General features: G+C 35.4%; 2 protein-coding genes across 2 annotated transcripts; one reads left to right on the top strand and one right to left on the bottom strand.

The window, feature by feature from the left end:
• The first annotated feature begins 7,200 nt into the window (after positions 1–7,200).
• LOC145967144 (uncharacterized) lies at positions 7,201–12,462 on the top strand. The gene is made up of 3 exons (XM_083091806.1): positions 7,201–8,491; positions 8,569–10,980; positions 11,213–12,462. Exons 1-3 carry the CDS (start codon positions 7,201–7,203, stop codon positions 12,460–12,462), a joined length of 4,953 nt encoding a protein of 1,650 aa, XP_082947932.1.
• Positions 12,463–13,392: 930 nt separating this feature from the next.
• On the bottom strand, positions 13,393–14,514 carry LOC145966647 (uncharacterized). Its single transcript, XM_083090903.1, has one exon. The coding sequence runs from the start codon at positions 14,512–14,514 to the stop codon at positions 13,393–13,395; it is 1,122 nt and encodes a 373-aa protein (XP_082947029.1).
• Positions 14,515–15,170: the final 656 nt, after the last annotated feature.

Genomic DNA, 15,170 nt, shown 5'->3' with positions numbered 1-15,170 from the left:
CATGAAAAATTGCAGGAACTATTACAAAATAAGATATTGTGAAAACTCCATAGATACATGTCTTCATTATGTTTTATATTTTTATATTTGTAATTTGCAATTAACAATTACATATTCTTTCTCAAAAACTATGTGTTTTCTTTACACCAATCGATTCCTCTCATTATTTTGTACATAAAAGTATTAAAGTAAGATAATCGAAAAATGAATATCTTGCTAGATATTTTATGGTTTATGCAAAATTAAGAAATGATTTCAAGCCTAATAACTTGGAAAGTACTGAATGAAAACTAACTTAATTATAGTGTTTTGGAAAGCCCTCGAGATAAGCTACAAGAATATGTAAAAGCATATAGGGTCTCCCATTTAAAAAGTTGGAGGTGACCTTCACGTGACCTTCAAACGACTTTTCAAGGTAAAACCAATGACAGCATCTTATGGCCCCCTTCAAGCCATACAACTTTTGTCTGAGGCATTTTCCGCTATCGGCCCTACCTGAGGAGATATTCCCGTGGATGGATTAAAATGGCCCACCCTGTATGTATGTATATATATATATACAGGGCGATCCTGAAAAACGTTATGTCTGTAAAATGACGTATTCCTGACACCATTCTAAGACAATTTTTCCTATACCAAAATTTGATTTGAAGCGTAGTTTTTGAATTATTAAAGGAAGTAGTTAACGTATGACGGGTCGAATACAAGAGGCAGGCAAGGGTGATTCACCGTCAGATGCGGGTGCTTACGCGGGGCGCCTACTGCGATCAGCTGGTCGCTATACACATACAGACACACATGCGAACACATACATTCTCTCTCTGTCTGTCTGTCTGTCTCTCTCTCTCTCATTCGCTCACTCACCTGTAATTTTTTTTTTTTTTACGAGAGAGGGGAAAATGCATTTTATGCATACCCACCGGTCGATCCAGTGAGTTATGTGGGACTCGAGTACCAAGTCGAATTACCAACTCGGTACTCCCTACCCACTAAAAACCCCTCTCTTTTCACGAATTTCCTTTGACACACTGTCCCTCTGACTTCCCGAGATCTGTTTTCACATAACGTCAAAAAATAGTTATCATTACCTTGTTCGATGACTTTTGATGTATTGCTGTAATTGCTTGAAGGAGAAATGAATTTTCCGATAGATCGTACGTTCTCAAATTTAACGTAGATATCACGTTGCAAAAGACAAGAAATCCACACTAAATTATTAACTGAAAGTTTTTCTTCTTTCATGAACTGTATTCTTTTATAAACTTTAACGTAATCACATTTATTTACTCACTCGATGAGACGAGAAATTTACTAATGACTCTATCACTAATCACTATTAATCACTGTCGAATAATAACTGTTGGCGATTAAAAATCACTCGATGAAAGAAACACGCGCGGACACGTTACTACACGACGCGACGACGCGACAATGCGACGATAATTATTCGGCGACTGCAAGCAGTTTTTTGTCATGGTAGGTTGCGGTAGGTTAATGTACTACTGGCGCTATCGAACGCGATCATGTGTTCGATTGAAGAATGCGGTAAACATAATAAACATTTAACATATTAATATTCATTTCGATTTTCAATCGAAAATCGATCATTGATAATAAATAATTAAAAATAAATAGGTGAAATAGATAAATAAATAAATAAATAGATAAAATAGTTAAATAAATATTTAAAATTAATATTTTACATGATAATAGTAAAAGTAATAAATATTTTAAAAACACTTATTTAATCTAATTAATTTTTAAATAGATATACGATGTATGGATATCACACACATTCATGATAATAATAATATTAATATATTAAATGTTTATTATGTTTACCGCATTCTTCAATCGAACACATGATCGCGTTCGATAGCGCCAGTAGTACATTAACCTACCGCAACCTACCATGACAAAAAACTGCTTGCAGTCGCCGAATAATTATCGTCGCATTGTCGCGTCGTCGCGTCGTGTAGTAACGTGTCCGCGCGTGTTTCTTTCATCGAGTGATTTTTAATCGCCAACAGTTATTATTCGACAGTGATTAATAGTGATTAGTGATAGAGTCATTAGTAAATTTCTCGTCTCATCGAGTGAGTAAATAAATGTGATTACGTTAAAGTTTATAAAAGAATACAGTTCATGAAAGAAGAAAAACTTTCAGTTAATAATTTAGTGTGGATTTCTTGTCTTTTGCAACGTGATATCTACGTTAAATTTGAGAACGTACGATCTATCGGAAAATTCATTTCTCCTTCAAGCAATTACAGCAATACATCAAAAGTCATCGAACAAGGTAATGATAACTATTTTTTGACGATATGTGAAAACAGATCTCAGGAAGTCAGAGGGACAGTGTGTCAAAGGAAATTCGTGAAAAGAGAGGGGTTTTTAGTGGGTAGGGAGTACCGAGTTGGTAATTCGACTTGGTACTCGAGTCCCACATAACTCACTGGATCGACCGGTGGGTATGCATAAAATGCGTTTTCCCCTCTCTCGTAAAAAAAAGAAAAAAAATTACAGGTGAGTGAGCGAATGAGAGAGAGAGAGAGAGAGAGAGAGAGAGAGAGAGAGAGACAGACAGACAGACAGACAGAGAGAGAATGTATGTGTTCGCATGTGTGTCTGTATGTGTATAGCGACCAGCTGATCGCAGCAGGCGCCCCGCGTAAGCACCCGCGTCTGACGGTGAATCGCGCCACCCTTGCCTGCCTCTTGTATTCGATCCGTCATACGTTAACTACTTCCTTTAATAATTCAAAAACTACGCTTCAAATCAAATTTTGGTAAAGGAAAAATTGTCTTAGAATGGTGTCAGGAATACGTCATTTTACAGACATAACGTTTTTCAGGATCGCCCTGTATATAAGAAATAAATTAATGATTTTTAAAGATTTTTTACTAAGCTTAATGAGCAAAATTGAAAAATGATTATCAATAAGAGTATAACTTAGAATTATGATTTATATATGTAGCTAGCTATTTACATGGAATTTAATACACACACACACACACACACACACACACACACACACACACACATATATATATATATATAAGATAGTTGTCTGTTGGGCTGCGGTATCAGCGACAATAATAACAAGATGTGTTTCTCTGTAAATAAAGAGGAAAATTTATTCACTATTTACAATGGTTATTTACAATATGTGCACTCTTACCTGTAAATAAAGAAACGACAATTAAAGCTATTCACTTCTTTATTTACGCTGACTTGGTTCACTTTTACAATCTATCTTAATTAATCCAAACTTTTATTCTCTATATTGCTTCTATGCACATGTGCTCGATTACGTAATCTTTCTCTGTGTCTCTCTAGCTATATATCCATATCTATCTTCAATTCTTCTAGTCATCATACCTATCCCACCATCTAACGTAAGTTTATTAAAAGGCGCGCGGAGCATGTGGAGCGCGGCAGATTTGAATTAAAGGAAATATATTTTCTTTACATCTCCCCCCCGTAGGGAGAGAGTTAGCAAGGATATACAATTTTTTTTTCTTTTTTTTCCGGACATTTTCATTTATTCCTCTTCGTCTGTGTTTTCTTCTACTTCGAAGGTCGGAATTAGTTTTGATACGTGGAATAAGCTTGTTTCTGGTTTCTTCTTACTGGTCTTGATTCTGTATATGGAGTTTGATATTTGTTTTATTATTTCGAATGGTCCAATTCTTAAGTTATCTAGCTTTTTCCTATTCAATTTGTTGCCATTTTCTATATACACCATGTCTCCTGTATTGTACTCATGATGCTTTCTATTCTTGTCATATAACTTTTTATTATAGTTATGGGATTTTATTGTCCTTTCTAAGGCTAGTTCTTTATCTTTAATCCAATCATCTTTATTTGTTTTTCTTTTTAGTTCTTCTGGTATACTACTTGTGTCTGTGCCATCTAACAAGTACTTCGGTGCAAAGCCAGTAACTGTATGTTCCATTTTATTATATTTATCTACACATTCTCTAGTAATCGTTGTCCAAGCCTTTTTTTCTTCTTTTTCATTTATTTTACATCTTATTCTATTGACTATAGTTTGATTCAGTCTTTCGTTTAAGCCGTTTGAAAACGGTGCATTGACTGCTGTAAAAATTAGTCTAACATCCCTCTCTTTCTTTAAATTCTCTTGAATTTACTCCTGGGTACTGATCTGTCAATATCATTCTAATTTCATCCGTTTCTAATGCGTTCCGAACTAGCTTAATAAAATCAGTAGCGTTTTGTGTCTTGGATGTTAAAATGAATGCGTATCTTGTGAAGTGGTCCACTAGTAGGTGGAGGTATTTTTTTGTTGATTTTTGTCCTCCAAAGCCACCAATGGTATCTATAGACATTATTTCAAATGGTTTAGTCGCTGATCCTAAGTGGGACATTAACCCAAACTTACTTTGGTCTCTTGATTTGTTCTTGATGCATATGTCACAGTTTTTACATATTTTCTTTATATTCTCTGTTAAGTTTGTAGCTGTATAATAAGGACATATTTTGTTCGTTGTTTGTCTGATTCCCGTGTGACATCATTCAGAGTGTGTTTCTTTTATTAATTCTATACTTAACTTCTCAGATAGAATTATTTTTTCTTTATTTCTAACTTTTTTATAAAATATTCCATCCTTTTCTATTAATTTTTCTTTCATTTTCTGTATCATTTTATTGTCCCTTTGATCTTTTTTATTTCATCTACCTTCATTAAATTGACTATTTTTAGTACTTCTTCAATATTTTCGTTTGGCTCTAATACCGGATTTCGGCTTAGGCAATCCGCTTCGACATTATCTTTTCCCGGAACAGATTTTATTTGAAAGTCGTATTGTGATAGATAATATGTTAACTCACCTAATTCTTCATCCATTCTAGCTCTTATGTTCATATTTTCTAACGGTTTATGGTCTGAATATACTTCAAATCTTCTCCCAATTAGCCAGTGTTGCCAATATTTTACCGCTTCTTTGATGGCCAAACATTCTAAATATATTGCTTTTTTCCTTTTCTGGGATTCATTCAATTTTTTTGAAAAGTATGCTACTGGTTTCTCCTTTCCATTATATTGAACTTGTTTTAATACTGCACCTATACCTTCTAGTGATGCATCTGTATGAATTCTTATAGGCAAGTCTTTATCGAATATCTCTAGCACTGATTGGGAGCATAGTAACTTTTTTATTTCTGTGAAAGACTTCTCACAGTCTTCTGACCATACAAACTTTACATCTTTCCTTAATAATCTGTGTAACGGATCTAACATTATCGAGCTTCGGTATGTATTCGTGGTAGAAATTGATTTTCCCTAGAAACTGTCTGACATTTTTCTGAGTTTTAGGGGTTGGAAAATTCTGAATTGAAATCAAGTTATCTTTTATCGGTCTCACTGTATTGTTTTCTATTATGTGTCCAAGATATTTCACTGATTTCGATGCAAATGTATATTTTTTAAATTTTAGTCTAAAACCTTCATTTATTATTGCTTTTAATACCTTTTCTATATGTTCTATATGGTCTTTGAATGATTCTGAAAAAATTAAAATATCATCTATGTAATTCTCTGTAAAATCTTTGAGGTCATGCTTTCTTAATATGTTTGATAAAATTCTTTGGAAAATCGCTGGTGATGTCTTTAATCCGAACGGTAAACAAGTCCATTGAAAATGTCCATCTTGCGTTACAAATCCTGTTTTCTTTGTATCCTCAATGCGTAGTGGGATCGACCAAAAAGCGGAGTTTATATCTAGTGTAGTGAAAAATTTGCAGTTCCTCGTCTTTATTATCAAATCGTCTATTAATGGAAATGGTTGAGCCTGTGGTGTAATAATCTTGTTGATGTCTCTAAAATCAATACATAATCTCGATTTCTTTCCTTCATCTCTCTTATATGCTAGTGTCACTGGTGCAGCAAAAGGGCTATAGGATTCTTCAATCAATCCTCTCTCTAGCAATCTTGCCACTTGTTCTTCTATTTCTCTTTTATCCTCTATCGTACATCTGTATGGTCTTTTACTACAGTATCTATCTACTATCAGATCTATCCTAGCTTCATAGTCTCTTACCGTACCAATGTCGTACTTATCTTTTGCAAATATAGGCTTATATTGTTCGATTAATTTTTCTATCTGAATCTTTTTATATTGTCTAGATGATCTAGCTTAACCTTAAATTCATCTTCTTTGATATGTTCATTAAAATTTACTGAATATCGTTTAGTTTCATTATAATTACTTTCATGCTCCGTATTATCTATCTTAATCCTTTTATCTGTTTTTCCTATATTTATATCTTTTTTTTGTGTGATTTCTAATTTCTCGTCCTGTGTTAATTTAAATGATTTCACCATATCTATCCCTATAATAAAATCCTCAAAATCTTCTTTTTCAATTATATACACGTCCATCTCTGTTAAGGATTCAAATTATATCACGTGACGATCTCCGAAATTCTAGATTAAAAGCGCCATCGCATTTGAAATATTGTAAGTATTCAAATTCCACCGGTCTCCGGCAGTCTAAGTCGAACGCGGCATGTGTGTACATCGCCTATGCATAAATTGTTAGCATTTACAATCACGTGCGCAATTAATTGAATTTGAGAGAAACGATGTACAAGTGTGAAAACATTGTGTAGATGTGCGAGTAAGAGTGCAGCTTTGGCTAATTAATAAATTCAAGACATTTAAGTGAATAGTGTTGTATCTAATTTGCGTTTTCTGACGCAAATTATCCTGCTATTCCTTTCTCCAGTAGATAAAAACTGGGATCCTGAAGACCATTTCATCATCTATTCCTCTACAAAAATTTGGCGATCCTGCCAGGATCAAAGGGAACTGCATCATCAATTTTCTTTCGACTGCAACGCTATTCAAAGAACAAAGGAAAAATTCCAATCTCGTGACGTCACAACGAAGCAGCCATCGTTATTTGCTTCTTCATACGACGAACCGCTCATACTCTTCGAAACGATATGCGCACACACACAATCAACGCTTAAATCAAAACATACCGAACAAATAGACATTTTCGATAGACTCGACCTACCAGAGTTTACACTATTATGTAACGCATTGCCGCCCAATATGATATTCAGTACGAGTCGACAATAGAATGTCCCATCTTTCGCTCAATCAATCTGGATCATCGTTCGACCAAACAATTATAGAAAAAAGCTTCAAACAAGAAAATATATCAACCAATATGGAAGAATTCCAGGATATGGATTTAGCAGACTTGCTCTCTGATCAAATGCAAGATTTTGAATCTCTGAAACGCCAGATAGAACAAATTGCATCTCTTATACAAAATAACAAACCAAGCTCAGTTCTTTCATGTAGAGAAGGATACATGAAACACTTGTGGATTAAATGTCAACATCGAAATTCTCAAGCATATCGCATCGCCACTGACGAAGAGAAAAAGGCACTCACATACTTCACTAGGAAAGAATTTGCCACCATGGAAAACCTCATCTTCGAGGCCTTCGACTCTCTTGCTGAACGACACGCAGAGCTACAACCACGGGATGTTCCAGCAGCGACACCTCCCATGGCAGCTACAAGCCTCGGCGAATCTTATGTAAGGTTAGCTCGTATCGAAATACCGAAATTTTCCGGCAAACAAACCGAATGGCAATCTTATCGTGATACTTTTACCGCACTTGTAAAGAATAATCGCACATATGACAATGTAACAAAATTGTGGCATTTACGCACTTCTCTCAATGGAGAAGCCTTTGATCTGATTTCTACTATGGATGTAACTAATGCGAATTTCGAAGTAGCATGGGATTTACTTGTTCGACAATATAATAATACAATTGCATTAACAAATGCTCACTTGAATGCGTTATTCGCTATTGATCCTATAAAAAAGGAATCACCTGCACTACTTAGAAATTTGCGTAACTCAATTACAAAGCATCTTGGAGCGTTGAAACAATTAGGCCGCAATACGGATGGCTACGATGACATTTTGATTAATCGCGCTGTTGTTTTGTTAGATTCACGCACCAAACGTGATTGGGAACTCTCGCTTACTTCCAATACAGAATATCCAAAATTCGATGATTTTGATAAATTTCTCTTAGCTCGTATACAAGTACTAGAGTCACTCGAAACATCGTCGTCCGAATCAATACATGTAAACAATCAAATGATTTCGAAGTCGAAAACAAAATTCCAATCATCATCGATCAAATCACATTTAGCTTCTAATACAGAAGATTCCTGTCAATTATGCAAAGAAAATCATAAGTTATTCAAATGTAAAAAATTCAAGCAAATTAGTCCAACAGAACGATTTGACTTAGTGAAAACGCATAAATGGTGCATCAATTGTTTGAAACCAAATCATAAAGTAACAGATTGCAAAAGCGATAAAAGTTGTTATAAATGTCAAAAACGTCATCATACATGGTTACATAGAGATGTAGAAATTAAATCAAAAGACGATAACTCAAACGCGACACAGCAACTATCTTGCGAAAGCGGTATGCAGATCGTAAACAAATCTCCAACTTTGTCACACTTGTCTTGCTCGACAACAATATCACATACAAATATTCAGCTCGCGTTTGGTGTTTAAGTCCGTCGCAAAGAGCAATAAGAGTTCGAGCATTACTCGATCCTGGATCAACGTGGTCGTTCGTATCCCACGATCTCGCACGCGCGCTTGGCGTAAAGACGGAACGAATTTCAGAATCACTCTCTGGCGTTGGAGAATCCAACGCTGGGCCTGTCTCATCAGCCGCGCATATTCGCATTTCCGCTAATCATCATGGCCACTCATCTGTTCATACTACTACTATGATATTGCAAAAAATTACTTCATACAAACCTCAATACACGGGTGATTTATCCTCGTGGTCTCACTTGTCGAACCTCGATTTTGCAGATGACTTTTTTAATGATGATCCAATACATGTACTAATTGGTGCTAATCTTTATGGAGCATTTCTTCTCGATGGCGTACGCAAAGGTAAAATTGATGAACCCATTGCACAAAAAACAATCTTCGGTTGGGTTGTATCTGGTAATATGCAATGCCCAACCAAAGGTTTGAATAATGCAATTACTATTAATCATGTAATTACAAACTCAATGTTGAATTCAAATTTACAACGATTTTGGGAAATCGAGGAATTTCCACAGTCCAAATTACTTTCAGTAGAGGATGAAAATTGTGAAACCCATTTTCGACAAACGCATAGACGGACTGATGACGGACGTTATATTGTACAGATTCCATTTAATTCGGATCTTCCACTGCCAATCGGCAAATCTCGATATGTCGCTGAATCATCTCTGAAAACTCTCGAATCTCGTCTAGCAAAAAATGATACTTATCGCCTAATGTACTCGGAATTTATGAAAGAATACGAAACTATGAATCATATGAGAGAAGTTTTCCCGTCTACACAACCATCTAAGTTATCAGTCGAACCTGTGTACTTACCGCACCATGCCGTTTTCAGAGAGAGCAGTCAAACGACCAAATTAAGAGTGGTTTTCAATGCATCCTCGAAAACTTCAAATGGCATGTCATTAAACGACTTCATGTACAAAGGCCCTGCTTTGCAGGCAGACCTAATAACAATAATGATCAATTGGCGTTCATATAAATTTGTATTTACTGCGGATCTCGCTCGAATGTATCGCAATATCTTATTAGATGAAAATCATGTAGACTTTCAACGCATTTTATGGCGTTATTCTCATACTGAGCCTGTGAAAGAGTATCAACTCATGACTGTCACGTATGGAACACGTTCAGCGCCGTTCCTCGCGCTTCGTGTTGTCAAACAATTAGTAGAGGACGAAGGAAAGAGTTTTCCTCTCGCTTCACCAATACTTCTACACGATACATTTGTCGACGATCTTCTTTTTGGAGCACATAACAAGTGCAATGCGTTAGCCGCTCGAAATGAACTAATTCTATTACTCGATAGAGGAAAATTCCAAGCTCGCAAATGGACAAGCAACTCGCATGATTTACTTTTTGGTATCGATTCATCAGATCACGGGCTTGCCTGGACAGCGCCTACAGGTGAAAATGATGGCATTAAATTACTTGGGATTAATTGGAATCCATCTAATGACATGTTCGGATTTAAAGTAACTATTGACATTCCAAAGCGAATTACTAAACGCACTACACTTTCGTTAATCGCAAAGCTATTTGACCCTATGGGCTGGCTATCACCTATCATCATTATTGGAAAATGCTTCATTCAAAACTTATTCCGTGAAAATTATTCATGGGATGATCCATTGCCGGAAAACCTAACTCAATCCATTCTCGATTATTTCCATTCACTGAATCAAATAACTTCAATTTCTATTCAACGATGGACTGGCTTTTCACCAAGTGTCCGTTCTGTACAAACCCACGGATTCTCTGATGCGTCAAAAATAGCTTACGGAGCTGCAATTTATTTACGAGTTGAAGATTACAACGGCCAAATCACTGTTACTTTATTAATGAGCAAATCAAAAGTCGCTCCAATAAAATCACAAAGCATTCCTAGACTTGAGCTTCAAGCAGCCTTATTGCTAGCTCGATGTTTAACTTCAATTCGAAATGCAAGAGCCCTAACTCATGTACCCTTTCAATGTTGGACTGATGCAAGTATTGTTCTCACTTGGCTCAGTCAACATCCAGCAAAATGGAAAACGTTCATCGCAAATAGAGTGTCTGAAATACACTCATTACTTCCTGACCATACATGGCGGCATGTTCCTACTAAAACTAACCCTGCTGATCTTGTCTCTCGAGGAATGTCCGTCAGTCAACTGATTGACTCATCACTCTGGTGGCAAGGACCACCGTGGCTATCACATTCACAATCTGACTGGCCCGAAAATTTAATTCAATTGCCCTCTAATATAGATCTCGAAGAGAATAGAAAAATTCATGTCACTTTCACTATATTCGTTTTCGATCAATTATCCGAATTGTATGAACGTTGCTCTAAATGGAGTAAAATTCTCCGAGCAGTAGCTTACATTCTAAAAGCAAAAGAAATTCTTTCTCACAAAGTAAACGAACATACGAGTGATACAAAGCTCCTTACGGCAAGCGACATCAACGCAGCAGAACTAGTTCTAAAATTTACAAAACATCCTATTTCCACTTGAATTATCAAGTCTTCAAAACAATTTACCATGTCCAAAGAAAAGTAAGCTCTCGTCTCTCACTCCATATTTGACAGATTCTCTTATTCGAGTCGGCGGTCGCTTAGAGAACGCTGACTTCACTTTCGACAATCGGCATCCAATTATTCTAGCTAAGCATAGAGTTACAAAATTGATAATCGAAGATGTTCATAGAAGATGCCTGCATGGAGGCGTACGTTTAACTTTGAGTACTCTACGTGAAAATTATTGGGTGATCAATGCGAGAACTCTTGTGAAGTCTGTTGTTTACAATTGTTTGGAATGCGCAAAAGTAAGAGCGAAATTATCGCATCAAATTATGGCAAACTTGCCAAAGAGACGAATCACTCGACCTCCGCGTGCATTTATTGATTGCGGAATCGACTATGCAGGTCCGCTTCAGATACGTCTTAGTTCTGGTCGCGGCCATAAATCCCAACCCTGCTACATTGCTCTCTTCATTTGTTTCGCAGTTAAAGCAATTCATCTAGAATTAGTATCGAATTATTCATCTGATGCGTTTATCGCGGCCTTCAAACGCTTTACTTCGCGTCGAGGATTGCCCGAGAGAATGTACAGCGACTGCGGTACGAATCTTCGTGGCGCTGATAGACTTATGAGAACTGCATACGACGAGGCAATCTCAAATACCGAGTTTCGAACTTTATTAACTAACGATCGAATTATGTGGATTTATAATCCACCTGCAGCCCCTCATTTTGGAGGATTATGGGAAGCGGGCGTGCGCAGCGTTAAAGGACATCTTACGAAAATCTTGAAAAATCGAACTCCAACGTTTGAGGAACTAACAACAATACTTTGTCAAATTGAAGGTGTTTTAAATTCACGTCCACTTGGACCCTTAACTGACGATATAGAAAGCTTTGAAGCTCTAACTCCTGGTCATTTCTTGACAGGCAGTAGCTTGATATCAACTCCTCAACCTTCTCTAATCTATTTAAATGAAAATCGTTTATCACGTTGGGAGGCCATGCAACAATGTTTTGAAATTTTTTGGCGTAAATGGTCTACTGATTATCTAAACTCACTTCAGCAACGCACAAAATGGCGTCTTGAACAACCTAATATAAAACTAGGACAACTAGTTTTGTTGAAACAACCAAACCTTCCAGCCTCGAAATGGCTTTTAGGAAGAATTATCGAATGCATTCCGGGTCGCGATGATAAAGTTCGCACTGTTCGAATAAAAACTGAAAACTCAACCTTTCTACGTCCAATAACTGAGATTGCACAATTGCCAGTAGCTTTAGAGTCTGATAACACCGATTCCGAATGCACTCGTTAATATAATATCGATAAGTTAAATTTATAAAGGTTCACAAAGAATTATACTTATGAATCATTATTGTACGATTGATTGATCAGAATTCACCTTTATCTTCTGTCTATGTAATTAACTTTCACTGAAATTCTATCTGTTCAATCAACTTCGATGAACTTGAATAATTAGTCACAAACAGCGAAACTCATTGTATTATGTACCGCACCGTAATATGTAACGAAAGTAAGCAACTACATGTAATATTCATCGAATCGTCCTATATTATTCGTTACTTTGATAATTATTTGAACCAGACGGTTCAAGGCGGGCGGTTTGTTAAGGATTCAAATTATATCACGTGACGATCTCCGAAATTCTAGATTAAAAGCGCCATCGCATATGAAATATTGTAAGTACTCAAATTCCACCGGTCTCCGGCAGTCTAAGTCGAACGCGGCATGTGTGTACATCGCCTATGCATAAATTGTTAGCATTTACAATCACGTGCGCAATTAATTGAATTTGAGAGAAACGATGTACAAGTGTGAAAACATTGTGTAGATGTGCGAGTAAGAGTGCAGCTTTGGCTAATTAATAAATTCAAGACATTTAAGTGAATAGTGTTGTATCTAATTTGCGTTTTCTGACGCAAATTATCCTGCTATTCCTTTCTCCAGTAGATAAAAGCTGGGATCCTGAAGACCATTTCATCATCTATTCCTCTACAATCTCTTTTTCTATATCAAATATTTTTACCTTAATTGTAATTAATCCTTTTGTTGTTCCCACACCATTAACCGATTTCAAGTATATCTCGTTTACATCATCTTTTTCCCCTGCTATTCTAACCAGTCTTGAATTTATGAGTGATACTTGAGATCCTGGATCGTACGTTCCTTGAACTTCTAGCTTATTTTCTAAAATTATTTTAATCTTGATTAATGGTGTGTTTATTCATTTTTTTTCTGTGTTCAATTCTACATCGATCACTGAACTGTTTCCCACTATACCTGATGTGTTAATTTTTTTCTCTATCTCTTTTATTTTAAACCAGCATTTCTCCTCGGGGTGGTATCTCACACCTTTATTTAAGTTCTCACATGTTTTGCATGGTTTTTTTTCATCTAATTTTCTTTTATATTCTGATTTTACATCCTTAGTTTTTATAGAATTTTTTTTATACATTAAACTTTCAAATTTACTAACCTCATTGTACAAATCTGTTGTTCTTTTTAATTCTTCTCTATTCAGTCTGTTCATAATGAACCCTGGTAGTCCTGTTGCTATTAAATCAATTAACGTTTTTGAATCTATATTCTTGTTCACATCTAGCAGAAGTTTTTCTTTCCTCATTGCATAATCTATTAATGATCCTTCCTTATATTCAAACGATAGTGCGTACGTGACTGTGTTCCAACTCTTGCTTGCAAACGTCTCTAGAAAATTTTCTTTCCATTCTATCCATTCAGAGTCGATACTGTTTTTTATCATCCTAGAACTGTACCAGTTTTGGCATGATCCATCTAGGAACAATCTCAATATTTCAATTTTTGTTTCATTCTTTTCTATCCCACATCGTGTGCATTCTTTTTCAAATGTTTCTATCCACTGTTCTGCGTTTGGGTTCTTACTTGTAAATTTTTCAATTATGAACTTCTCTGCTACATCTTTTAAATTTAATTTAGGCTCTTTCTTTTTCGTATTTTCTACAAGTTTTTCTAATATCTCATTCAATTTTTCATTTTGTATTTTGTTCTCATAATTTTCTGTTATCTCTTCTAAGTATTGGTCACCCACTTGTATATTGCTATCTTCATCAATATACGTCACTTTCATCTCTTCTGTTAATGAGATCCATATTTTCCTAGATTGGTTTCTTCTCGTTAAACTATTCTTTACCTTTTTAAAATTATCTGTCTTCATCATCTCTCTATGTTCGCTTAAAAATTTTTTTTCTTCTGGTAATGCGTACTTTTTCCCATCTTCTGTCGTTATTGAGGTTATGGCAATCACATTTGTTTTTGCATCCGTTGGCGATGCTATAACTGTAAATTCAAATTGCAGTTTCGTCGACATTTTCACTAAAATTGTCGTTTTATAAGATAGTTGTCTGTTGGACTGCGGTATCAGCGACAATAATAACAAGATGTGTTTCTCTGTAAATAAAGAGGAAAATTTATTCACTATTTACAATGGTTATTTACAATATGTGCACTCTTACCTGTAAATAAAGAAACGATAATTAAAGCTATTACTATCACTTCTTTATTTACGCTGACTTGGTTCATTTTTACAATCTATCTTAATTAATTCAAACTTTTATTCTCTATATTGCTTCTATGCACATGTGCTCGATTACGTAATCTTTCTCTGTGTCTCTCTAGCTATATATCCATATCTATCTTCAATTCTTCTAGTCATCATACCTATCCCACCATCTAACGTAAGTTTATTAAAAGGCGCGCGGAGCATGTGGAGCGCGGCAGATTTGAATTAAAGGAAATATATTTTCTTTGCATATATATATATATAATTCACATTTTTATAAAACACATATATATATACACTCGTTATATTAAATAAATTAAAATAGAAGTACAAATTTTAATCAGATGACAGCTTAATCTAACCTATCCTATTTTTATTAAACTTTTTATTTATATTTTTTTACTAAGTATCCAACATAATTATACGTATTTTCCACCAAAATAACAATCTTATTTCATAAATAA

Source organism: Camponotus vicinus, unplaced genomic scaffold (assembly GCF_025532165.1).
Source record: "Camponotus vicinus isolate PSW18456_S1 unplaced genomic scaffold, iyCamVici1.0 SCAF_2, whole genome shotgun sequence".
Classification (NCBI taxonomy): Eukaryota; Metazoa; Arthropoda; class Insecta; order Hymenoptera; family Formicidae; genus Camponotus; species Camponotus vicinus.
Note: the sequence above shows the minus strand (reverse complement) of the source record. Positions and strands in the feature narration are given on the sequence as shown.